Source organism: Bemisia tabaci, chromosome 2, assembly GCF_918797505.1.
Source record: "Bemisia tabaci chromosome 2, PGI_BMITA_v3".
Lineage (NCBI taxonomy): Eukaryota > Metazoa > Arthropoda > Insecta > Hemiptera > Aleyrodidae > Bemisia > Bemisia tabaci.
In genome coordinates, this window is record NC_092794.1 from 55264596 (window position 1) to 55289617 (window position 25022).

The window sequence follows — 25022 nt, forward strand, 5'->3', positions numbered from 1 at the left end:
GAAATTTTGTGCGCTTTATAAATGGTTCTTTGTTAATGGTAGTAATGACATTTTCCCCTGGGAGTGATTGTTTTTGAGATATTGGTAAGCGAAAAACCGGTCGCCGGCGGCGTATTTTGGCCTCCTCGCCCGCCCCCTTTTTCAAGATGTTGGCCTTGCCGGACGGCTGATTCCGGTAATTTTTTTTTATGTTGTTCCGGTAGCCTAAAGCAACATGTTTCCGCAAAGAAACCCTCTGTATACTCATAGCTGTATACTGACTTTCTTACTCTGCATGTAGTGGTATGCAGTGGAGATTGTTAAGTTAGACCAGGTGTAAAACACGCTGCTTACCAAGCCAGGCGCATGTACCCTCTCCATACCCCTCCGCAAGCAGGCTCGTTCCGCTTATGGCGAGCGCCGGAGCGCTACCTATATGAAAAGAATATTCCATGATCTGGAGCATCAAAATTTGGATTTTGGTAACCATTGGCTGATTATCCGATATCCGCATTTGTTTTCTCAGTAAATGTCCCGACTCGTAGCTAATGACTTTTTTCCCCCTTTTACTTCAAAATTACTTTTCCTTCGTGAACAGTTACTGATTTTTTAATGCTTTCCTGGGTGTCTTGTAAGATGTATTTGTGACTTCCAACATTGAGGTTAGTTTTATTACTTTGTTATGACTTTGTTTACATCTTTCTGACAAGTTATTTTCATTTAATATTAGGGGTTTTCTTTTTTTGATCGGTAGATCTGCCTAAATCCACCGATGGAAATCCATCGGCCGCCATTTTGGTACGAAATTGCCCGCGATCAGTCGGGAGTTTAAGAACACACTTTCCACCGATGTAAACAAATGGATTTCTTCCTCTCATCAAACCTTTACCGCAATGATACTGCAATAGTGCAAATATATACTCAATGTACCAGCATTAACTCCTTTTTTGCTACAAATAAAGTACGGGGGAAAATATCACTAAAAATATTACATAATTCAATACATAGGCGACAATGACGATCCAAGCAGAATCATCAGACTCAGCGACGGCGGGAGGCGCGAAATACTCACGATTTCTCGTTTGTTTGATTGTTTTTGGCCTGAGATCTGGCTGAAGTAAGGTTAGGTTGTCCACCGGTGGAGCTGTGATCGGAGAAATGACCGATCACTCCGATCACTGATCGGTGGTACCAAATCCACCGGTCGTACTTCCACCGGTCGTGACGTCAGCACCGACGGATCAATTAACGAACACAGTTTGGTGATCGGCGGTACCACCGATCAAAAAAAGAAAACCCCTATTATGTTTTAATCTAGCATTTTGCATTTGGGATCCTTGCTGCCCGTATTTATATCGTATCCGTGTCTCATTTTCTAAAAGACGGCGTTAAACGTCCACCTTAATGGAGGAACCTCAGTTTCTCTGTTCCCTCTCTGCGTTGTACTGGACAATCGTGAGCTATTGCATTATTTAGATCCAAGCAAACATCACCTTAATCATAACTGAATTCAAAGTTTAACCCTTTAAGACGGTTGGCAAAGGTCTTTTACTTTGGTATGGCCATGGTTTTTGTAGTCATTAGTGGCTGGTAAGTAATTGCAAGAACTATAGCAGCGTTTTTGACTAATATTGATAGAAGTTGGTTTCACTGTTATAGTTTTCTAGTTGATTTTGGTATGGTTCGTAAAACTATGTTTGTACAGAACTAAATGGCTAATTTTTTACTTTGAAGTCAAACACCACTGAAGGTTAGGAGAACGTTTCTTACTTGGGCACTCATAAATTTTGCAGCCTTCACCTTGAAATCTCCATATTACTACACTCAGTGTTCCCTTATGCACTGGTTACAATGTTTGTATGCTCTCCGGCCAAGCCTGTGCAAGCCCATGCCGCTCCGTCACTCTGTGGCATAATGCGTTCGGACCTCCTATGATTGGGAAAGTGCTTCTCTATATCGACTATGTCAGTCGGCAATCACATAACTCGTTTGCGGTGTGTGAAAGTCTCCACCTCTATGTTATTCTTTTTAAGGAGAATAAATTGACATCATTCCTTGAAGTTTTTGCATCATTTTCTTTGCACAGAGGAGCAAAATCAAGGCAGTTTTAAAGAATTGCTGTTGTGTAGTTTTTTGTTTAAAATATGAAGTTCCTCAGGAAATCTGCGACATTGCAAACCGAGTTATGTGATTGCCGACTTACACCGTCGATATACTTCTGGTTGGTAAGCTGTCTGCACAGACCTAGGGAAGGTCTGCAGGTTACAGTCATATCTGCGTGCACGAGAACATACAATATCAAACATCCTGAGTGTCTTAAACTGTCTGGCCTCACTAATGGTTTTCATTACTGATGGTGCTTCTGGCCCCCATATTTGATTTGTTGGCACTAGAACCCGTATGTCATTAATTCACAGCCTCAGACTGCAATTAATGATTTGGTCCTTTGATGCTCAGATGAGAACTATACTTAGTAAATTTTTATGAAGCATCTGGCTCTTTTTAAGGCTAGAAAATTGTCCAGACCAATTCAGTAATTTTCAATACTATTATAAAGACATAAAAGTATTATTTTAAATCATGGAAGGTCACATGCTGTATTAGAACTCGCTTTCATTCAAGTAGGTCTCTATCGGTGGGAACAGTATGGATCTTTTCCAGGCAGCGGGGCGATTATTGAAATGCTATTGACTGTATGTCGCCGCTTTGTCGTGTTGCGCCATCGACTAAGCATATGCTTAGTCGATGGTGCGACAAGACAAAGCGGCGACATACAGTCGATATCATTTCAATAATCGCCCCGGAGGCTCTTGAGGATAGCTTTTGTATGCTGCCGTGCTTCAGCCAGTGTCTCGTGATCAAATGAACTAATCAAATGCAAGATGGTGGAGATGCGTACTGGACTGGTTTATGCGCAAGGCTGCACGGGTTCTATTTATCAATATTCGACGGCCCACCAACTTTTGATTGCGTGGAACCAGTACGCATCTCTGCCATCTTGCATTCGATGATTTCATTTGATCAAGGAAGCCTGTGGGCTTTAGTAAGAAAGCTGTATGAATTTTTGGATGTTGCCAAATTTCTTCTCAGAAAATATTCATTTTTTTAAGAAAGTTGAAAACAGTTTTCCTAGAAATTTTCAGAGGCTGCAAAACTCAAACTGCAAAAAAAAATTCTCCCAAAAAATTAGGAAAAACTGTCATCCAGATAGGTATGCTGAAAATTCGTGATTTTACCAAGGAAATTTGGCAACGTTCGGAGGCGCACTTGCTGTTTCTCCTAAGCATGGCAGCACGAGTCAAACGCTCCTGTAGCCTGATTGTTGACATTTTGTGTTTGTCGGGTCGACATAGATGACATAGGTTAAAAGGCGGAGCGTGATTGGTCGGCTATGTCTTATCGCTGCTAGGTCGTGCCTATGTCGGGTGGAACTCACGACACTCTAAAGGCACCTCTTAAGTTCCTGACAGTATGTCGTTCATTCCACCTGACAAAGGCACGATAAAGCAGCGATAAGACATAGCCGACCAATCACGCCCCGCCTTTTAACCCATGTCATCTATGTCTACCTGACTATCACAAAATTTCAAGGATCAGGCCGCTGGTGTTGGTCAGTCAAGAATGGACAAACATTTAAATCTTTTCTTACCTTGCAAAGTAGACTTACTATATTTGGACCGCATTTAAGAGAAAAGAATCAAGCCACATCAGCTATTGCCAAAAACTGGGCAATTTAATTATCTATGTGAGAACGTTTGTGCGGATTCCTTTGAAAATTTTAAGGAATTCGCTTTGCGCTATGGAGAGAATTCACCGAACTTTGCACAAAAATCCCCACAACCGTTTTCATGTATAAAATTAAATTGCCCAATTAAATTTGGCAATAGCTAGTGTTCCTTTCTGTTAAAAGCAGTCCATTTATTAAAAGGTGTGATTGGCCTATCATAGACACGCATGGATAGTTAGTCTTAGCACACCTACAATACTGTTCATTTTGATCTTCTGCCTCATCTTTACAGATAATTGAGAAAAAGGATGGTCCACAGTGTGGAAAGCTCTTACAAATATGACTTTTGGTTCCGGAATACAACAGATCAAAGTGTTGAGCTCAGCTGCCTCATGCCCAATGGCATATTCATACCTCTGGAAGTCAACAGAAATATTACCCTTCATGAAATCAAAGAGGTATGAGTTTCATTCTTTTCATTTCTTTATTTATTGTCGTTTATTGCGTCCAAAATTAACTGAAGAAAATTTGAAAAAGTTATCCTATTTTACAATATTTTAAGGTTCCATAATACCCATGACATATACCCAGGCAATGGAATTGAGTGTTTCTATATATTTTACTTGGAGAAACAAGCTTCCATTAAAAATTCAAGCATCATTAAAGTGCTGTATAAGCTTTGCTTGTAAAATAACATTAGTTTATTGGCAGGCTTTTTTAAAAAAAAAAAAATATCAAATGGGTGGTGTCAAATGTCTGACCAAAAAGGACCCTATTCAGGAAACTGTATAACACAACAGCAGCTAAATTCTGTTTTTATTTGACATGATTATATTGTCAACCTTCTGAGCACAATGAGCTTTTGAAATCAAACTTTCTTCATGCCATAGACAAGAAAAGTAGGACTGAAAGGTGAATTTTCAGCATTCTTACACTTATCTTTTAATGAAAATGTTGGCATGTTGCTGTATGTGTGTTGACCTTGCACCACATTCTATCATCATTCAAAGGAATTCTATTATTTTCGTCTGTCACATCTTCCAGGCCAATTAGGAAAGACTATCTCTTTAGACACACATCTAACAACAATTGCAACATTGTCTTCTTTTTTCTTCTGTGTGTATGTGTGTATGAAATGAGTTAAAATGCTGGCATTGTTGGAAAATCACTTATCAACCCTGCATTTTTTGTAAGTGGCATTGGAAAGTCCAATTCTGAAAACTTATCAAGCCTAGGAGGTCGCAAAAATCATCACATCAAACAATAATAAATATTAGCTGGTGCAGTATCATCTCTTAGTTTTTAACGCAGGGCTCTTTACAAATACAAGGGGTAAATCATTTGATCTAAAGATGTGTAGGCGATGCTGCATGATTCTTTTTAGATCCATGAGACTAAAACATTTTGAATAATAAATGTTGATGGATTTTTAATATTTTCTCTCTTTACTTTTTTTTTTTTTTTTTTAACTCGGTAATTCTTTGCTTTTTTCCTACTTCCTTAATTTGCAATTTTTCCATGTCCAGTCCAAAAATTCTATGTATGTGTTAATTTTGAAAGCTAGGAAACTGACGTAACTTTCTAGAAATCGTCGCAAGCAGGTAACTTTTGTGAGATCCCATTAAAATGTGGGATTTCATTTTGGAACCATTTTAATAGTGATCATTTTAGTGTCTTCCGCGTTTGTGTCACATTTGCTCTGCCTTTCATTGTTAATTCATCTCTAGTATCCCTTGTTCTAGGATTTGTGGGATGAAGCGACAAAATACCCACTATTGGGACTCCTCCATGATGCGAATTCTTACATATTTTGCTGCATTAATTCTTTGGCTGAGACAGAAGAACTTATTGACGAAAATAAACGTCTCTGTGATATTAGGCCGTTCAGCTCTGTCCTGAAAATAGTCGAAAGGAAAGGAGACAAAGCAGAAATAGTCTTAAACCAACAGATCAGCTTATTAATTGGCAAAAGTAAGTCTTCTTTAACGCTTTGTCTGCCGCTGCGCACAAATATTCAAACAAATAGTTTCTTCAGTGTCGCTTAGTTACTTGCCAGCAACAGTTCATGTTTAATCTTTTTACAAGATCCTATCGATTTTCATATTCCTTAGGAAATATGAGTACTTCCTATAATTTTAAGTAACTAATTATATGTACTTCTTAAGTGTCTAAAACATTTTATTATCTCTAACATTTTTGCCATCAAATTACTATCAACTGCTATTTTGTTAAGGATAATGCGTAAAAGATGATGAATGACCAAACAGTACTAGGAAATTAGCATTTACTCATTGACTAACATGAGTCACTCGTGACCTATTTACACCACCTCTTTTTAAGGCACCCAACCTACTGAATGCTCTTTATCTTTCCGTATCAGAAATGCTAATTACTTAGCTCCTTCCAGTTCTTCCAAAAAGTCCATCAGATATTTTTTTTGGATCTGACGCTTACAGTCAGCTTGCAAATGTTTCCACAGCTTTTTCTACATTTTCTCTCATGATTTTTGCTTTTCAATTTTACTCCTAAGTATTTCCCTTAACTGCTTAGTTTGTTTTGTTTCATTTTAACTGTTTTTTCTCAATTTTTACAGGTTTGCATGAATTTGACTCATTAAAAAATCCGGAAGTAAATTCTTTTCGATCGCGAATGAAACAGTTGGCAGATGATGAAATCCGTAAGCGTCAGCATAAATCCTGGTTTGAAAGGTTATTATATCAATTCCCCCCTCGCTTGACAGCGGCAGATGCCACTCTCTCAAGGCACATACTCAGCCGCTTAAAGGATGGCAATTTTGTTATTCTCATCAAATTCGACAATACTGAGGTTTGTTGAGACTTTTCATTTTATGTGTCTACCAAGATTTCCCTATTTCTGTTGAATTCCAGTATGTATTTTGTTTGAAACTCTTTTACTATTCATTCTTTTAAATTTTATGGAAGTATGTATTATCTATTTAAACTTCTATTAAAGTGTCTTGTATTTGTTGAACCCCTCCGAACAAGCCCGCAGGCCCCTGAGAGATGCCACTTTTAAGAATAAGTCTGTCAAACCTGGAGATCCAGATAACTGAGCAGTGTTCAAAACTCACCTTTGAGTTTTAGGAGCCATGTGGCGCATCAAGCCCGATTTTTAGGCGCCATTGAAGATTTTTTAAGGGCCAAATTGACTTTTTGCGTATATATTACGGCGCATTTAGTGAAAAGTTAGACGCAAGATGTTTTAGTAACAGAACTAGTAAGAAGCTGTAACTTGGGGAAGACAAAAGCACTAAGAATGAAATCGTGAAGAATAGAAAAAGCTTTTACTTGTAGTGCTGCAAATTTCAAATAATCACCTAATTTGAAAATTTGGATTTTTAGGAGCCAAGTTGGCGCCGAGCCTTCATTTTTTAGGCGCCATGGTGGATTCTTTAGGCGCATTTGGCGTGTTGGCGCCTGTGAGTTTCGAACACTGTAACTGTGTGACTTTTAAATGAACACCTGCCATAAAATCACAATGAGCACCTATAAGAAGTCTGAAATTCACTCTTCAATTCTCAATTTAATCAGTGTTTATCATGCAATTTCATTCCTCCCACCTCTGCAGTCCTTTTTTTCTTTGTCTTTTGCAACCAGGTTTTTACAGAGAGAGATGTAAGAAAGCCCAATCTATCTTTTACTCACAATCTCACAAAATGTTTTGAAATTCATAATCCCAGTTGTTCTACATATAACAATTGTTTTACTTCCTCTCTCTCTCTCTCCCTCCTTCTCCCCCCCCCCTCTCTCCCTGTGTAAGTGAGATACAAATGTTTTCATACAACGGAGAAGAAATTACAACAGTTTGCAAGATTTTTTATTTAGACAGGTTTTCTCATATCTGCTTCAGGACGAACCTGGTTACTAATGGCAAACGAAGATTTTGCTTCTATATAGTCTATTAATTTATCTGAATCTCCTGTGCGAATAGACCCAATGCTAAAATATGCTCCTTCTTGGAGTTTCGGGAGGTAAAAAAAAAAGGAACGCTTCATTCTAAAGGCAAATATAATTTTAACTTGGGCTATTCAGGTTTCCTTTGAATATTTTTTAATTGTTGTTTCCCATTTTATTTTTCTTAGGTTCCTAAACGGTTTGTATATTTTATCCCATATTGTGGCTTTTTGTTGATGAATAATAATTAATGTTACAGATGATGTTTACTTTTAATGTTCCTCATACAACTACTCCCGAACTTCTAATCAGTATGATATTACAAAAGAAAGCTATCACATTAAACTCTAAAGGGGAGCATGTTTCTGAATTTGCGCTTAAAGCTTGTGGGCGTGAGGAATATCTCGTTGGTGATTACCCGCTGATACGATTCCTGTATATTCAAGAAGCTCTATCTCAGGATGCAACACCGTCGTTGGTCATCATTTCAGTGCACAAAATTCCAGGTAAGCATATATTGATAAGGCAATGATACATTCTTTTTGGTTGGATTTTAGTCAGTAATGAGTAGTTGTAGTAGTAGTAGTCATACTTACGGCCAATAACCCTTCTGTAAAGATAGAATAAAAATCAGGATTTTATAATTAAATATTTTGATGTCAAAAAACCCAATCAGAGCCCTGTGGCATCATTTGGAACGGATAAACCACACGAAAATTATAAAAATTTTTGGTGAAATCTTGTTCTTACTAGAAAAAACACTGATGGCACCATTTATTGTTACTGCATTTGAGGCAGCAAAAAACATTGTAACTTTGTATTATTCTAACCAGAGGACTAATTCGTTTGAAGTTTATCAGCCAGTTAAAATGTCACAAAAGTAAGAAACAGTTTGAGTTCCATATTCGAACAATCACAGTTGACACAAAAAAAATATATCCCAGTAGTCAGAACATTCTGTCTTTTGCTATTGTCTCCAGACTTCCTGCCTAGAGTTCATGCCAAGTACACTTGCGCTTTCTTATAGTCCAACAGAAATATCCTCCACCTTAATTATTGTACTTTATTTCAATGCTCAGCCAAAGAGAGCTGATATTCTGTTGCACTCCAAAAGTTCATGAACTTTTTTAACATGGACTGTAAATGAAAAGCTGGACGATACTTACTCTAAGAGTCAAGTGTTTCTTAACCAAATGAAACTACCTGTTCAATAGATTTTTCTAGAGACCAAATTAATTTCAGATTCTTTGATCTAGAAGATGTATCTCTTATGTGCATGATTAGAACTTGTGATGATAGAACAAAAGAAAAACTGAGGAAAATATCAGACCAATGTAATTGAATTCTGCCACTAAAGGTTTATCAAAATCCTTCCACCCAATATTCATGTTGAATATTTTTTTGTGTGTAAGCACTGAAATAAAGTCAAATACCCCAAATTGTCACATCAAAAGGAGTTACCCATTTACGGGGATTGTATACAATTTATAGAATGATATTCTGTACCCAGATTGGTGGCTCATCTCATGGACCAAATGATATGATTTTTTTTTCAGTTCATGTGGAAAATGTCTATGAAAATCCTGATGAACTGGACAATAGAAAAACAAGAACTTCTTTCTCTACAACTACGTTACGAAAGAAAACTAAGTACATTTATGCGTTATCAATTCATGATAAATTTAGGTTCAAGATTTGTGCAATTAGTCGAATGAACTGTGATGCAAATAAAATCACAGAGGTAAATTCTCTCTAATATTTTTATTTGTACTCTCCTCTCTCTCATCCGAATAGTTATGAGCTTAAAATCATCAAATGATTCATGGCTTTAATTCCAGAATTATTTAAAAAGAATGTTTCATCTTGACACTTCAATCATATTTACTTGCACTGTTAGGATCATTCTGTAAAATGCTTTAAAAAAACTAAATTTTTCCTGCTACAAAAGATAAAATAACACAGAATTTGATAACGAACAGTTAATGATGGCTTGATTTCACTGAATATTCTTGAATATGCAATCACTGTGTTCCATAGTAATGTAATCCATCTCACCGTTTGAATTTGAAAATTTATTTATATTTTCTCCTCCGTGATTATGAATTCACCTTCTTCATTCCATTCTCTTATTTAATTCAGGTTGGTGTTCACTGTGGCATTTTTCATGGTGGAAAATCCTTATGCGAGGCACAAAAAACCACTGAAAAAGAGGTTGCAAAAGATGGCAGTGCTGAATGGGAAAAAGACATCCAATTTGATGTGGCGGTCAGTAATATCCCTCGAATGGCCCGGCTGTGCATAGTGGTTTATGAACTCTCAAAGACAAAAGGAGTCAAAGCTAAAAAATTACGTGATAGCAAACAGGTAAATTCTCCTCTCTTCCATGTCTTATTTTTCAAACTCAGTTTACAATATCTAAGCCTGTTTCTGCAAAGGTTAATGTAAAGAATGGGAAAAAACACTCTCTGAAAGTGGTGGTTTGCTAAATTTCTGATTTTTTGCCTCCACCCCTCACAACGCTTTTATGACGCACCTTTGTCTCTATACTTAAACATGTAAAAACAAAATGGCAGAACCTCCTAAACCCTCACCTCCTAGAGCATTACATGTTTTATTAAGTGCAAAAATCAGAAGATGAAAATGTGAAAACACCATTGGCCTTTTGTTTGTCGAAGTACATCAAAGGTAATTCATGTTATAATGCAGTGAAAATTATTATTCCATCATTTGAACTTCACTGGTGCTTTGTCTATTGCTGTCAAATCTCTCCAAAGTTTTTCTATTTTCCTCCCCTAGTGTCAATTTCTAAATGCTCCAGATACATAATGATAAGTGGATTCTGGGTTGATTGTAAGTTTTGTTGTCTTGATATATAAAGTTTTTACCATAGTTGAATGGAACTGAATAGAAGTACAGAATATACTGAAAGTAAGTATAGAAGTATAGTAAGTATGAGTGTAGAAGTACTGAATATAGTTGAATAGATTCTGGGTTGACTGTAAGTTTTATAGTCTTGATATTTGAAGTTTTTTACATAGTCTGTATAGAATTCAGAAGAGGCGAGGTGACAATGCTGATACGAAACATTTTTTAAGAAGCCTCATATTCTTCACCCGAGCACTGTACCTCTAAAAATATTTCACTCTAAATTTCTAAATAACTTTGTCTTTTTTTTCATCTTAGCTTTTTATTTTTTGTTCAAAGGATGTACTAATTAATCCTCTCTACTGGGTGAACACAACAATCTATGATTTTAAAAATCAGTTGAAGTATGGTGATATGACTCTTTTTTGTTGGCCTTACGCTGATGACACTCTTTCAGAAGACTCATTAAATCCATTGGGATCCGCTGTTTCGAATCCCAATATTGAGCACTGTCCAGCCTTAACTATATCTTTTCAGAAGTAAGTATTGCTGTCTATGTATAAGGGCTTTTTTATTCTTTGCTACAAATATCTAAGTTTCTTAAATATTCATGTGCAAATTTCAAAATGACCGTTAATGTGTGATAAGTTATCTTTCATGATACATCCTTTTTAATATCCCCTCCGTTTTTGTATTTCTAAATTCTCAGAGGTCTGTGTGAGCTTAAACATGGGGTTATTCTTTTCTATTTTAATTGTAAAATTTTCAGAGCTTACCCTCTCAAGGTTTCTCTCAAAATTTCTCAAAGTGGTTGAGTTATTACATCAGGTAAATCTCTGTATTCAGGTGATAAGGTCAGGTACCTGAAGTGATCACTCTTGCTTCAAGAAACCATTCATTGTCTCTAATTTTTCAAAATTTTCTCAACTATGACATCTTAAAAGTTTTCGTTTGACTCCTAACATCTAAGTTTATTCATATCTTGTGTTTCTTTGTATTTTCTTTACTGTTTTTATACCTCCTAAGTTCTTTTCATCCCTTTTTTCAGGTATGACGGTGATAGTATCATAATGTACCCGAATGTAGAAAAATTAGTCGAATTTGCCCTAGAAAACCGTGGAAGAGAAGCCAAGGATGATAATTCTACCAATGAGCAGCCACCCAGAGCTGTTATTGACAAGATCAGGTAATTGATAATTCATTAATTGCAACTTCTTACCGTTCATAGCTAACGAGATCCTTGTCCACAGAAGCCAAATTTTGATTACAGTGCATTTTGTCAAGTTGGTCAACAAATAAGATCGGTATATTTCGACAGAAAGCTCTCTTTAATGTTCTACAGAGCAACTTGTGAGCGGTATAGTAGATTTTTGTCCTAATGGACAGGGTGTATCTGCATTATTATCCGGCAATTTTGGACCTAACCGTCCATGGCAGATTAAAATTTTGTACAGCTCCTTCTCAAAACTAAGATTTTGTGAACTAAGAACTTCAAATTGCCCCAATTCCGGTTTGGTTTGACTTGTTAAGGCATATATGGTCCCAAAATGTTGTAGAAAACTCTCGTGTCTTCTGATATCAGTAACTCAGTTTTGCCTTTTTTTTAACTGAAGTTCCTTTTTCTGGGGAAAGTCGCAAATGAAAAAATGGTGCTTGTTTTTAATTTAGAAAAGGATGGGTAGTGATGACCCTATTATTACTAAATGAACAATGGTAATCATGACCATCTTATGCCAGCAACTTGCTTCATTCATTTGCAAACATGATCTCCTTCTCTCATTATTCTCATTAAATTGGCCCTGTCCATTTTAATGCCTTACTCATTTGTATTCAGTCCTTTGATCTATAGATTTATCTCTGGAAACTCATAGTCAGTGCACACTCTGGAATGTACCATCCAAAATTTAAACAAAATATATGTCAGTTGATGATTACTGGAGTACCTGGATAGGGAGGATGCGGACGCGTCATTGTCTATTCATTCGTTTTTTGCTCCTAGATAAAAACTACGCAAGAAACTTATTTTTCATCACTCTGTACCTCTACTATTTCTCTGCGCTTTTACAGATCAATACAAGAACGGGACCCTCTCTACGAAATGCATGTTCAAGAAAGGAAGGATATATGGGGAGTTAGAAATGAAATGATGACTATTGCACCCACTCTTTTGCCGAAACTTTTGGGCTGTGTCGAGTGGAACAATGCAGAGGAAGTAGCAGAAATTACGAGGTTGATCCGAGAATGGCCGTTGTTGCCTCCTGAAAATTCTCTCGAACTTTTAGATTATGCTTATGCCGATCAGATGGTCAGAAGCTTTGCTGTGCGTTGCCTGTTTAAATTTGGGTAAGAACGTCACTGTCATCTTATGTGAGTGATCGATAGCTTAAGTACTTGCCATGGACCATTAGACAAGGTCTGAACTAGAAAATAAATCACTTGTTTTCTCTTCAAAATCTTACATAGAAAACGACTCATGCAGCAGGATGTTCGGAGCTTAGCTCATCGACAAGATATCAATGAATCTTTTCCACACAGATCATATGTTAGATCATATAGATGGCATGGCTTGTATTCTTGCCATTCAATAGGTGCTAATTGTAGACACTGATATCTTATTCAGGAGTTGATTTCCATACTTCTTATTGTGTTATTTGTTTTGATCGCGAAATTAGGAAAAGAAAACCTACAACGAAGTGCTTTAATTCATATCTTGTCTGAAGGCCCATTACGTCCGAAGGCCCCGATGGTGAAACTGCATAAATACGTTTCTCAGTTTTCAGTGTTGCAGATTTCCTTATCATTCCTTGTTAGTTTTTATTTTCTAAAAAGAGGAACACTCAACGTCATTGCTTGAACATTTTGGTGATTTTTGCTGTCGGTGTGAAGATCATTCTATGAAAGTTTAAAGTCTTGATGAAAAAATTAAAGCAAAGATTGTGAGGCACTGCAATTGAAACATGTATCTTTGCAGTTTCATTGTCAATACATGATACAATGATACATCCTTAATTTTACAGAAAAAAAAGTTGCTAAAGTAACATCCAGTATGTTACCTCAGCAACTTTTTTGTCCGTGTTGTATTTCAAGAATGGCCTTATGGGACAGTTCATCATATCTACATCAATCTTAATCATGGAAATTATATTTCATCAAAAACCTATTTATCATAGGAAGCTTTATTTTTAAAAGTTGCTTATGCTGAGTTCATAAGTCTCGAAAAAAATGCATTTTCAATTTTCGAAGCTCTGTCTTCTGCGTAATTGGAACCAAAAAAATTCTGCATGAATGATTAACCTAGGACACACCTTCCCCCTGAAAATTTAAAAAAGAAAAAAATCCTTTGAATTTTAAGTCAAATCCATTGTAAATGAGCCAAATAGATTTTTAAAAGGGTAACACCCATTGTCTCTATGGATAAATGTTTCCAACAACTGAAAAAATGGTTTAAAGAAAACTTCAGCAACTTGAAAACTTTATAACATAGAATCAGTATGTTGTCAGATCCCTCCAAAACATTTGCCAAAATTTCTTTTTGTATCTTTGTGTTCATGTTAATTGATAGTGTTTCCTTATTTTCCAGTGATGATGATTTGGATTTGTTCCTCATTCAGCTAATTCAAGCGACCAAACATGAGGCATTTTTACACAATGATCTTGTGGAATTCTTGTTAACAAGAGCTCTGGGAAATCAAAGAATAGGGCACTTCTTTTTCTGGCATTTAAGGTTTGCTTTTATTTGATTTTCTTTCTTTTATTTGGACAGATTTACATGAAAAGTCTCTATACTTACGAGGATTGAAGCAAATACATCTCTCGTTCACAAGCACAACTAATAGGTATTCATGTAAATGTATGCTGTCTGTCAAAATACCAAATGCGTTTGGGACTGATCAAAGAGTTCCCATGTTAGGAGTATGTGTATCAGATTGAACAAATGCTGAACTTGCCCCTCATTGTAGGTTTCTTCTTGATAATTTTAAAGAACAAGTAAAATCCAATAATAATAATAGATAGGTAGCATGTAAACAGCTCTCTTTGAGGAAAATACTCGAAAAATTGATCTTGCAAGAAATTTTGAAGCAGAAGCCATAATGTGAAAAAAAGAAAAAATCAACCTTACAAGAAAATTTAAAACGAAAATATGTGTGAAAAAAATTCTCTGTCAACCACTGAAGGTGAATGAAATGTAACTTTTTGACCCAAAAGGTTATGAAATAATTATTAAGCCTCCTCAAATTGGGAAGTAACTTTAGAGTCCATGCTCTAAATCAAGTTTTTTCATCTCATTCTGTGGAATCAATTTAGCAGCATATGTCTGAATCCTTATCTCATAACTTTAAAAAGCCTCAATTTCAACTCATGGAACGGATCTGAAACAAATTTTACCATGCCTAAAATGTAATATCTTCTGTAGTTGATATTTTTGTGTTTTTTTTTTTCTCAAGGGCGATTCATGAAATACGAGTTGCTCTAGGGGGAAAAGGGTCGAAGAGAGCTTTACACCATTTTGTTTTTAGGTGTTTTAGGATAGTAACCTACATCACAAGGGAAATCCAAAATTTAACATCAGGTATTTTTTTTGAACACCATCTTAACTTATTTTAGGAACTTATAAAATTTATCCTACCAGAACCCTACCATGACCATTTTATCTTAAAGTATTTTTCTTTTTATTTCAGGTCAGAAATGCAAGTTCCAGCCTTATCAATCAAACATGGCTTAATCCTGGAAACGTATTGTAGAGGAGCCCCAGAGCACATGAGAATATTGGATAAACAAGCACACATGATTGAGAAGTTTAGAGTCATAACCGAAATCATAAAATCCAAAAGAGATAAGGATAAAGATAAAGTTAGGCAGTTTTTGGTCACTTATTTACAAGAGCCACATTGTGTTGAAGCATTTTCTGATGTCTACAGTCCCTTAGATCCAAGCATAAAATTGAAGAGGTTGAAGTAAGTATCTAATTACCACCTTAACATGCTCAGCTTTCTTTAACTTTTCCGCTAGTTCTCTCCAGCTTCTTTAAGACATAGTAAAGTATAACTCCTTAAATGCGTATCGAAAGTTTCATTTTTAGTTTTTTTTCTTTTACCTGTGCTATCTTTTGGTTGCGCACATGATACTAATTTGGACTTTAGTTTGGTGGAAGACTGCCACTCAGTTTTTTTATTGCCAAGGAGGCGTTATAATTTTCAAGATTTTCTTCTGAATGTTCCTCTGGATGACTAGGTGGCCCAGGCCTTTTGTTATTAGTCTTCTGTTTTATTAATGGACCAATCACTACTGGAATGTTTATTTGGAAGTAACATTATGGAATCTATGTGTTACTTTGCCTTTTTTTAATGGAAAAATATTACTTCCTACCCTAACCAAAGTACCTCACATCTTTTGTTCATGATGATCTGCAACTCATGATATTAATTTCTGATTTTATTTATGTTTTCAGAATAGAAAAATGTAAAGTGATGGATAGCAAAATGCGTCCACTCTGGCTTGTGTTTGATAATTCGGATGTTCATGGTGATGATATTCACATTATTTTCAAAAGTGGAGATGACCTCCGTCAAGACATGTTAACGCTTCAAATGTTCAGGATAATGGACAAAATGTGGAAAGAAGAAGGTCTAGACTTGCGGATGACCCCTTATCATTGTATTTCATTGGATCAACGCCTTGGTCTCATTCAAGTTGTTCTAAATGCAGAGACTATTGCAAATATTCAGAAGGAAAAGGGAATGTTCACAGCCACCTCAGCATTCCGCAAAGGATCTTTGCTAGCATGGTTGAAAGATTACAACCCAACAGAGGCTGCTCTCAATAAAGCAACAGAAGAATTTATGTACTCGTGCGCTGGATACTGTGTTGCAACGTATGTGCTTGGAATAGCCGATCGGCATTCGGATAACATTATGATTAGAACAAATGGTCAGTTGTTCCATATCGACTTTGGTCACATTTTGGGTCATTTTAAAGAAAAATTCGGCTTCAGAAGAGAACGGGTGCCATTTGTTTTAACTCATGATTTTGTATACATCATTAACAAAGGACAGAAATCAAAAGAGGAGGCAAAAGAATTCCAGATTTTCCAAAAACTGTGCGAGCAGGTAAGATCTTTGATATTTAAGGTTGGTTGATGATGTTACAATCATTTAAAATTAATCAAATTTGATTTTAGTTCAATGATTTTATAAACATCAAGATTTTACATAAAAAAAGCATCTTATTACTCAGTTGAAATTTAATACCCAAATGAAAGGCCCAACTATAAGTATGACTGATTGCAAAATTAAGCAAGAGAATGCAATGTAAAGTGCAGTTTACAATTTTTAAAAATAAATTTGTAATCATATTATTGGTAAGCCTCCTTTGATAGACATGTGGAAATGGAAGGCATACCCTCAATTGGACAGGAGCAGTTACATCAGAAGAGTATTATACTTCTCAAAATTAATTTCAAAATATATTTCCCAGAATTTTCATTAAATTCAATTTACCTCTCAGTTCAAGATCATGCATGGTAAAAAACACAAACAACTGAGTGCTTTTGTCTCGTGAACTTTTTATTTGGACATTTTTTCTCACCTTTTTGTCTTCATTTTAGGAAAACTAATCTCAGACTGGTGAATTCCGATTATTTGAAAATAATTGTTGCTCAATTTAAAAAACATGTGAGGAAGCTTAGGTCATTTTGAAGTTTCATTCCTCAAATATTTCTTACTGACATTTATAAACAGCAAACATCTCTTTTTTCTCCTATTTGATCAATGTCCTCTGTTTGACAATGCTCAACCTACTTAGTTATTTTTTACCTTCGTAGACTTTAAATCACATTTATTTTTTTTATTGTTTCACATGTGCATAAATCCCAACAGAATTTATACACAATTTTTTTCATATCTTCTTAACTAGATTGTGATTTTTTTACCTTTTAGGCTTTTTTGATTTTGCGGCGGAAAGGAAGCTTCTTCATGTCACTCTTTGCAATGATGATCTCAACGGGCTTACCGGAACTTAGTAGTGAAAAAGATCTCCAGTATCTTCAAGATACGTTAAAAATGGATCTATCAGAGGATGAAGCATTGACACATTTTAGAAGTAAATTTGATGAAGCTTTGAGTAATTCTTGGAAGACTTCACTCAACTGGGCTTCTCATAACCTTGCCAAAAATAATAAACCATAAGTTGGAACTTCGCAAGGAACCCACGCAAGTATTTTAATTAATTGATCAAATACCCTGTTTGATTTACTAACCTGTTTACCTTGTCATCAGTTTTGATCTAAACTCACCTAATTGTATATATTACTTTTTTTTATTTTTAGTTTTAATTAAACATGCCTATCATAGCATCATTTAGCTTCTTATCTACAATTCACTCTTAAATAAGAGTCAAAGAAATCAGTTTTCAAGATTCAGTGAACATTTTTTTCAGAGATTTAGCTATGTATTTATATTGCATGTGTACTGGAAAGAACTTCTATTGATCATAATTAATTCCTGTGCAATTTATTCACTTATCGTAATTCTCTCCAGGATAATGTCCTGTGGTCTTTCAGTTTTATAAGTTATTCTGTGCATTCATTTCCTTTTACATTTGAATAGAGCAAAATCTTTAAGAATCAAGAATCAGCTCGCAACACCACTTATCTGATAATCCTAATCATAACGGAGAATAGAAAATCTAGAGAGCTGTCAATGTTGGGCAGGAAGAATGCTTGATTTTAATTCTGACCCAGTTATTTAATCTATTAACAGGGGTAAAGTTCAATGATGAATTGAATTAAAATGAATCCTGTGAATATTTCCATGAATTTTTCTAAACTCTCCTCCTCCTCCTCCCCCCCCCCCAATCAATTGTCCCCTGCTCAGCTATTTTTTTCCTGCATTTTTATTGCAATTTATCACAATGTCTGATATTTCTTGGTAACTTAACTTTTTTACTTATATATGAGAGATAATTTTACAGCCCGCAATGAAGAAGTAGAGAGACTTCATCTAACAGGAAGAGTCGGTGTTGAATTGCGCTTAATAAGTAGTACTTTAAATTGTAATGTTATATGCATTTAAAAATGGATTTAAAGAATAGTGGGCTGATCAATGAAATTGATAGACAAAGAAGCCAAGGGGAAAATATTGCAAATCTATTGCTTGAAATTGGCAGTCGTTACAGACTAAATAGTCTAAGAGTCCAAAGACACTCAGTGACTAACTCGTGACGTACATTTTGACCACTTAAATCAATAGCATTACATGTACTGACTTGGAAAATGATTGTCTGCCTTGTTGTAGTGTGTGCCAATACGTTGCAGACACCATTTTCCTTATCAGTACAGATTTAAGCGATCAAAACGTGTGTTCTAATTTCGTCATTAAATATCGTCGGGCTCTTGAACTAAAGGGAGAAAATGATAGACTGACTATAAGATCTCTCAAGGGTTGTTGTTAGTTAGTCTAACCTACCTCCTCTGTCCATTACTGCTTTTACCAATAGGATCGCTCCATTTTCTCTTTGTTTTCTGTCTCTATCAATTCCAGGATCCATTCAATAATCAGCAGGCAAATGATTGCACATGATTTAAGAAGTTGAAGAGTTTAAATATATTGTATATTTACTAGACTTTGAATAAGAAGTTGTCTCAAAAATAGACTGATAATTTTATGTTGGTGTGTAACACCATACCTCAGTGATAATAATGTAAAGTTTCTAATAATTTTAAGATAGTAATTATTCTTGAACCTATTGTTAGTGCACTTTCAGTTATGCCTCCATCTAAGGCAATGATACTTTAAAAGCTCCTGTATTATAAAATGTCTCGGGCAGCTAATAGGCCCAACAAATATCAATAATTTGACCGTGTCAAATTGCCCTCTCGTTTTCACAATAAAGTCGTTGAGTGTATCAAACATTGAGTTCTAATAATCTAATTTTGTAGATAAACATCAAATAGTAAGATTTCCTGGAAAAATCAATACTCTTTTTTTTAAATGTTATTTGGGTACATCCTTGAGAAAAATACAGTGAATTGTATCATCAACATATTCAGGCTCTGAAAACCCAATTTTAAGACACTCAACATTTTTTCACAAGTATCATGACTATTAATGATCGTTGGCCTATATATTGCATTCAACTAGTGACAAGCTCCTTTATTTCATGTTGACTATCCCCAGGGTGTATGTCATTCAACAGAAATAGTAAATTACAAAGTTATATCAGTTTCTGTTCAAATTTTGTCACTTAATGTGTCAAGTCATGGCAAATTTGGAATCATCAAAGATTTGAAAAAACTTGTCTATCATCGACTGTCTAATCAGTATAAACTCTTTGCTCTGTACAAATTGTCAATGTGTCAAATTAGTGCGCTATTAAATTTTAATCTTAAATAATGTGTTTTGTTTGTACAGTGCACTCTAAAAACAATGTAACTTGTGATTATAAATTTAATTGTATTATGAACGGTTTCATGATGCATATTGCTTGTTTGTGTGAATTTAGTCTTTGTGATTCAAAAATAAGTCTGATCTTTTTAATCGTAAGCATTTGATGAAGTAGCATACGTATTATATTCTAATCTGTCTCTGTGGAAGTTCTCTCAAGTTCAGTTTTTATTTGACCAATGTCTATCTCATCTCTGGGAGCATAATATCTATGCAAACAGTCAAATAATTTAAGCCCTGATAACCTGATTGTTAGATACTTTCGTTCATCTTCATTTCAAGTTTTACCATTAGTTGTTAAGAATTTTATCCTGTCAAATTGCCTCTCTAATTCAAGTGCAGTTTTTCTGTATTTGGAAGTGCCTTAAGTAACACTTGCAAATCCCATGAAAATTCAATCCATGTTCAGTATATTTGATAGCAGTTTCATGTTTTCCAGTGCCTCCAATGAGGCTCCTCTTCAAAATTATTTTCATTCTGTAACTGCTTTTAATGTTGGTTATTCAGTATTTACGCCATGATAATAGGGCCTGATGTCTTGAGAAATATAAGAATTTATAGCTTGTGAAAGAAAATTTCGTGCCAATCTTATATTTAGGCAATCTTTAGTGAAACGTTGATTCCATTAGCAACTATTTCAATTTCAAATTATTTAAAAAACTTTTGTGTAAAGTGTTAAAGAGTAAACTCAGAAGTTTAGTGTGATTTTGTCATAAACAAATCTGTTAAAACATTTCTCCAAAATAATTCTGTGCTCTCAAATGTTATGTTTCAACTATTAGCTTTATCAATCAATGTATCATAATTTACTAATCAATTTTTTACTCTTCTCTTTTTAATCGAAATTATTTTTTTTCTTTTCCTCGTTTCCCCTGTAAAGATTTTTATGTGTTCATCCTCAAAATGTCCATTGCTTTCACCAATCATCTTACTTTGTAGCATTACCTCTTTTGTGGATAATGCCCTGGTAAATAATTTTGAATTCTAATTATATGCAGGCCAAGATGTAGAGTCTGGGGTGCGTTCAACTTGGTTTGCTCCGTTTTTATACCTCTCAGGTTACTTTTAGATTTTCACATTGTGTGCTTTCATAAATCCCCAATAATTTTTCTGGACTCAAATATTTTTACAGTTTATTCATTAATTCTATCTCCTCATCTTGAAAATATGTTTTCAAAATTCTAAGCTAAAAGCTCATGAGCTGCCAAAATGTGGTTTGCTTTAATTTTTAGTTCTTGTCATCATTAATGGCAATCAATATTTTGTAATGCCTTGTAATGTGTAATATGTATTATCTCTTTATCCTTTTTTCATAAAAAATGTAAGCTTTTCAAATCCCCTCCTGAAAAGAAAAAACAAAAAGAAATCTTGCAGTTGAATATCTATCTAGGGCCTCTTTTACAAACCGTTTAAAAATAAACTCTGCACTGTTTGGTAAAGAACCCTAAATGCCTTTGCAGAAGATCCTGTATGATATTGGGTACTTCAGTTGTCAAAATAAGTAATTCTCAAAGGTCTTAAATTGCTACTAATTCTTGTTAGAAAAAACAATTAAAATGAGGTTTCTAAAAACATGCCACAATCTAATCTATGAGAATTTGCTTCTTTTTCACGCAAATTCTTACAGAAACTTGCATTTTTATTAATATTTTTACTTATGCCTAAAGCTTACTTTGTACAGAAATTTCTAGTTCATTATGGAACAAAATTAGCACATATTACTTGAGGTTTTGGTCTTGGTAAATCTTTTTTATATGAATCTGTTAACAGCGAGTTTCAATTTTCAGGCAAAGTTAGGTTAACCTTAACATTAATTTCACGCAAACCCAGAAAATCTTTTCTGGACTCAACATATTTCAGTAGGTAGGCTGCAAAAGGTACTCTTGCCTGGTCTTCTGATACTTAGAAAACTATAATCTAACTTGTTTGATATTTCTTAACTGACCACATACACACACATCGATTAATTTAGTCACTATAATAAAAGTAATGTTAGATAAAGCGGGAGACATAGGAGTTCGATTTAAATCAGTTGATTTCCTTCAAAGTTTTGGTGAAGAAAAAAATTAGTGTTTCAGGTCGATTTAGTTAAGTGGGACCATATTTTATTTTGTATTCTTTGATATTTCATCAAGGTTCGCCTCATCCTATTTTGTTGATGAACCTAGGTTTGCCTAAAATTGGAGTTTGCTAGTAACAAATCAAATTACAAATCATGAAAGCAAAAAAAAATTAGTGGTCAGATATATATGTATTTCATGTAAAATTTATTTAGTTTTTACATTGAAGCAATCAAAATAATTTCTGTTCATCCATTTGAATGCTGTTGGCAATGAACTAATTTTGAATGAGTGTTAATTGATTTGTCACTGCAAGATTGATTTGTGTGAGTAACAATAAAATTATCTCACTCCTGACAGTAGCCCTTACAGTTGTAGGTTCTGATACAATCAAGGCTTTTTATGGAAATGTGGGTAGTAGGTACCATGTTGTCCAATGTTCGGCAAGTGTATCTTAAAATCTCGATGCAAAAACCCTTCAGCCGAGAAAATAAGCCACTACAAGACACCCAGAATCCCTCTTAGAAGCAGTGCTACTATCTACTGTATGATTTACATATCATAGATACCTATTCTTGAGAATTTATACCTATTTTTTTAGTTTGCAATTCAAAGGTTTAAAATTGATTGAAAAATAAAAAAGGTGTTGGAAACTCATTCTGAGTGCATGTATCATGAAAGTATGTATCCCTTAACTTTCTTTCACGAATTTTTAGTTCAACAATATATGTATCAAAAATCAAACATTTAGTCAGGTATTCATCCTGCTGGCATCCTTTTAATGGTGTGTTCTATCGTTAACAATTTTGGGCAACTTGTTTTAGAACACTCCAACCTCATGAAATTTAATTTAGAATGCAATGGTTATCTAAAGGGAACAATATTATGTTTCTTCTGTTATTAGTCTTTACCACCTCATTACCAACCTTATTTACTTAACCCTCTCTCAGATCAGTTAGACATCGTTTCATCTCTTTAGGTTTTTAAACACGGTAAACAAAAGACTTTCTACATTCATTGTTTTATCATTGTTATTTGTTATTTGTTGTATATTTATTTAAGCTAAAATTAAATAAGATACTTTACTCCAATTGAAAATATTTAATTTAAGGAACGTAAAAAATAAAAATAAAATTGGAAAGAATACATTGTTTTTTGTTATTGCTTGTCGCTCATTTTCCACTCCAAATACTCTATGAACACTCAAGTGTGGAATGTTTAAAACATAGGCTGTGTGGCCACTTAAGTATTCCATCAATATCCCATAAATATTTATATATCAAGGATTCTGCAAAAATACTCTCAGCATATCAAGTGCCATCTGTGAACACAGTGTTTACAAGCTGTACAGTTGTAGAAATATGGTACAATATTGCCATGATTCAATTTTAGCCAAATCGTTGTAGGAAAGTGTACTTATTTATTATGTACCTAATTTCGTGCAGTATTAGTTGATTAGGTATGAAAATGTGCCTAGCTATCTTGATAATTTTCTTTTAATTTTTGTAGATTCCTTTCTTTTCGCCTTAACTTGATTTTTATTCCTTCCCAAGGAAAGCGTGGACTATGAGTTACCCTGTATCTGGTCACTTTCCTAAGAAATTAGCAAGAAGGAAAAAGGGAGTGTAAGGAAGGATGCAGCTCAAATTGTTTGACTTACTGTCACCTACTTTTTTATAGCGATTGTTCAAAATTGCCATATTTTCATTTTCTAACTTCAGATTCTTGAGCGAGAGTTCATAAGAATTGCTCAATATAAACTGTTTTGTAGACTTTCTTTCATTTTTTGTGATTTTCATACCTAAATTTTTCTTCTTTCTCTTTTCTTAAGTACAAAATTGAACAATCAAAATTAAGAAAATATTATATACACAAACTTTAACAATCTATCCACTAAACTATTTTCTTAGTAGTCTTCTTTCAATCTCATTACACTGAGATTATTCTGCAGATCTTCACTATCTATTTCAGCATCTGCTGTAAAGTTAAGTTGCATTGTGGGCTCAATCATCATAAAACCATTGTCACTGAATCGACCAGGGATAGTCGTCTCCAACCATACGAAAGCAGCCAGTCTATTAGTTTGCAAATGGATAGTAAACTTTTTCACATCAATACTCTGAACGTGATGAATCTAGAACAAGATAGAAACAAGGAAATCATAATCTGTTTTTAAGGATTTAATCTAATGCGCCAAAATGTATGTTAAAAACATACTTCTTTCCAATAACAGGAAAGGAGAAACTACGTGTACTTTTGAAATTCACACGCTACTGAAGCTAAGACTTCATGTTACTATATGCTGAGTGTGCGAGATGGACATAGAATGAAAGGGGTTGCCAAGTGCCCCTCTGCCAGGCTCTGAGATTCAACATTTCATGGTGTTTCAATATGTGAATTGTGAAATGAGATCAAGATGAACTTTCTTAAAATTTTTTAACTTTTTAAAGACTCAAAAAGCTAAGCCAACGCCTAAAATTAGTACTAAGTCAATTTCGATATTTTTTTATAAAAAAAAAAAAAAAAAAAAAAAAAAAAAAAAAAAAAAAATGTGAGTTTATTTATAGTTTTCTCTGGAAGTTTCGATTATCTACTTTCATGAAGTAAAATTTTCTGTTGGAGCAATAAAAATTTCAAATATGCAATTATTCCTGCGCGAAAATTTTCGTCGCGTCATCAGAGAATCTCCAGGAATTCCTATAATGTAATTTCATAGAAACGATTCCTGTAACTTTAAAACCATTTCCGGTTCACTCAGCGAGAATTCTCGTCCGGAAATCATATACTTGAAAATTTTTCTCAGTGCACCTCGGGTTCTATACTTACTTACTTAGTCCTGGAAATTCCATGACTTTAAAAAGACCTGAAAACGAGAATCCGTTCGTTTCGTTTTCCTAATAGGGAAACGAACGGTCGCAATAGCTTGCGATGAACACTTCTTTCTCTCGCGCAAAATCCCTGCGGTTGATGTTGGTATTCAAGCGTAGGAGAGAAGCAGATGAACGGTGTAAAATAATGGTTTCTGGTCTCGCCTCTC

The 25022-nt window shown here is 34.7% G+C and overlaps 2 protein-coding genes across 5 annotated transcripts in view; one reads left to right on the forward strand and one right to left on the reverse strand.

The window, feature by feature from the left end:
- The first annotated feature begins 384 nt into the window (after nt 1-384).
- Nucleotides 385-23129, forward strand: Pi3K92E (phosphatidylinositol 3-kinase 92E). 2 transcript variants are annotated; one of them, XM_019047249.2, is made up of 14 exons: nt 385-641; nt 3999-4164; nt 5449-5677; nt 6300-6532; nt 7880-8126; nt 9177-9361; nt 9760-9984; nt 10825-11024; nt 11534-11671; nt 12553-12828; nt 14066-14209; nt 15165-15440; nt 15935-16592; nt 17421-23129. In XM_019047249.2, exons 2-14 carry the CDS (start codon nt 4015-4017, stop codon nt 17667-17669), a joined length of 3210 nt encoding a protein of 1069 aa, XP_018902794.2. In that variant the 5' UTR covers nt 385-641; nt 3999-4014; the 3' UTR covers nt 17670-23129. The 2 variants fall into 2 exon arrangements, with proteins under 2 accessions (XP_018902794.2, XP_072151968.1); XM_072295867.1 differs by lacking the exon at nt 385-641 and adding an exon at nt 687-1569.
- beta-Man (beta-mannosidase) overlaps nt 22158-25022 on the reverse strand; it is a 41613-nt gene continuing 38748 nt past the window's right edge. For all 3 annotated transcript variants that reach the window (XM_072295870.1, XM_072295869.1, XM_072295868.1), the window contains exon 14: nt 22158-24119. In XM_072295870.1, the coding sequence (XP_072151971.1) occupies nt 23892-24119 (228 nt within the window). In that variant the 3' untranslated portion in view covers nt 22158-23891. The remainder of the gene's footprint in view (nt 24120-25022) is intronic.

Bases quoted from the DNA above. Each gene is read 5' to 3' on its own strand.
- Pi3K92E (XM_019047249.2), top strand. From the start codon at position 4,015: ATGGTCCACAGTGTGGAAAGCTCTTACAAATATGACTTTTGGTTCCGG. The intron at 5,678-6,299 runs GTAAGTCTTCTT...CAATTTTTACAG, and splicing joins CAGCTTATTAATTGGCAAAA to GTTTGCATGAATTTGACTCA. The intron at 16,593-17,420 runs GTAAGATCTTTG...TTTACCTTTTAG, and splicing joins TCCAAAAACTGTGCGAGCAG to GCTTTTTTGATTTTGCGGCG.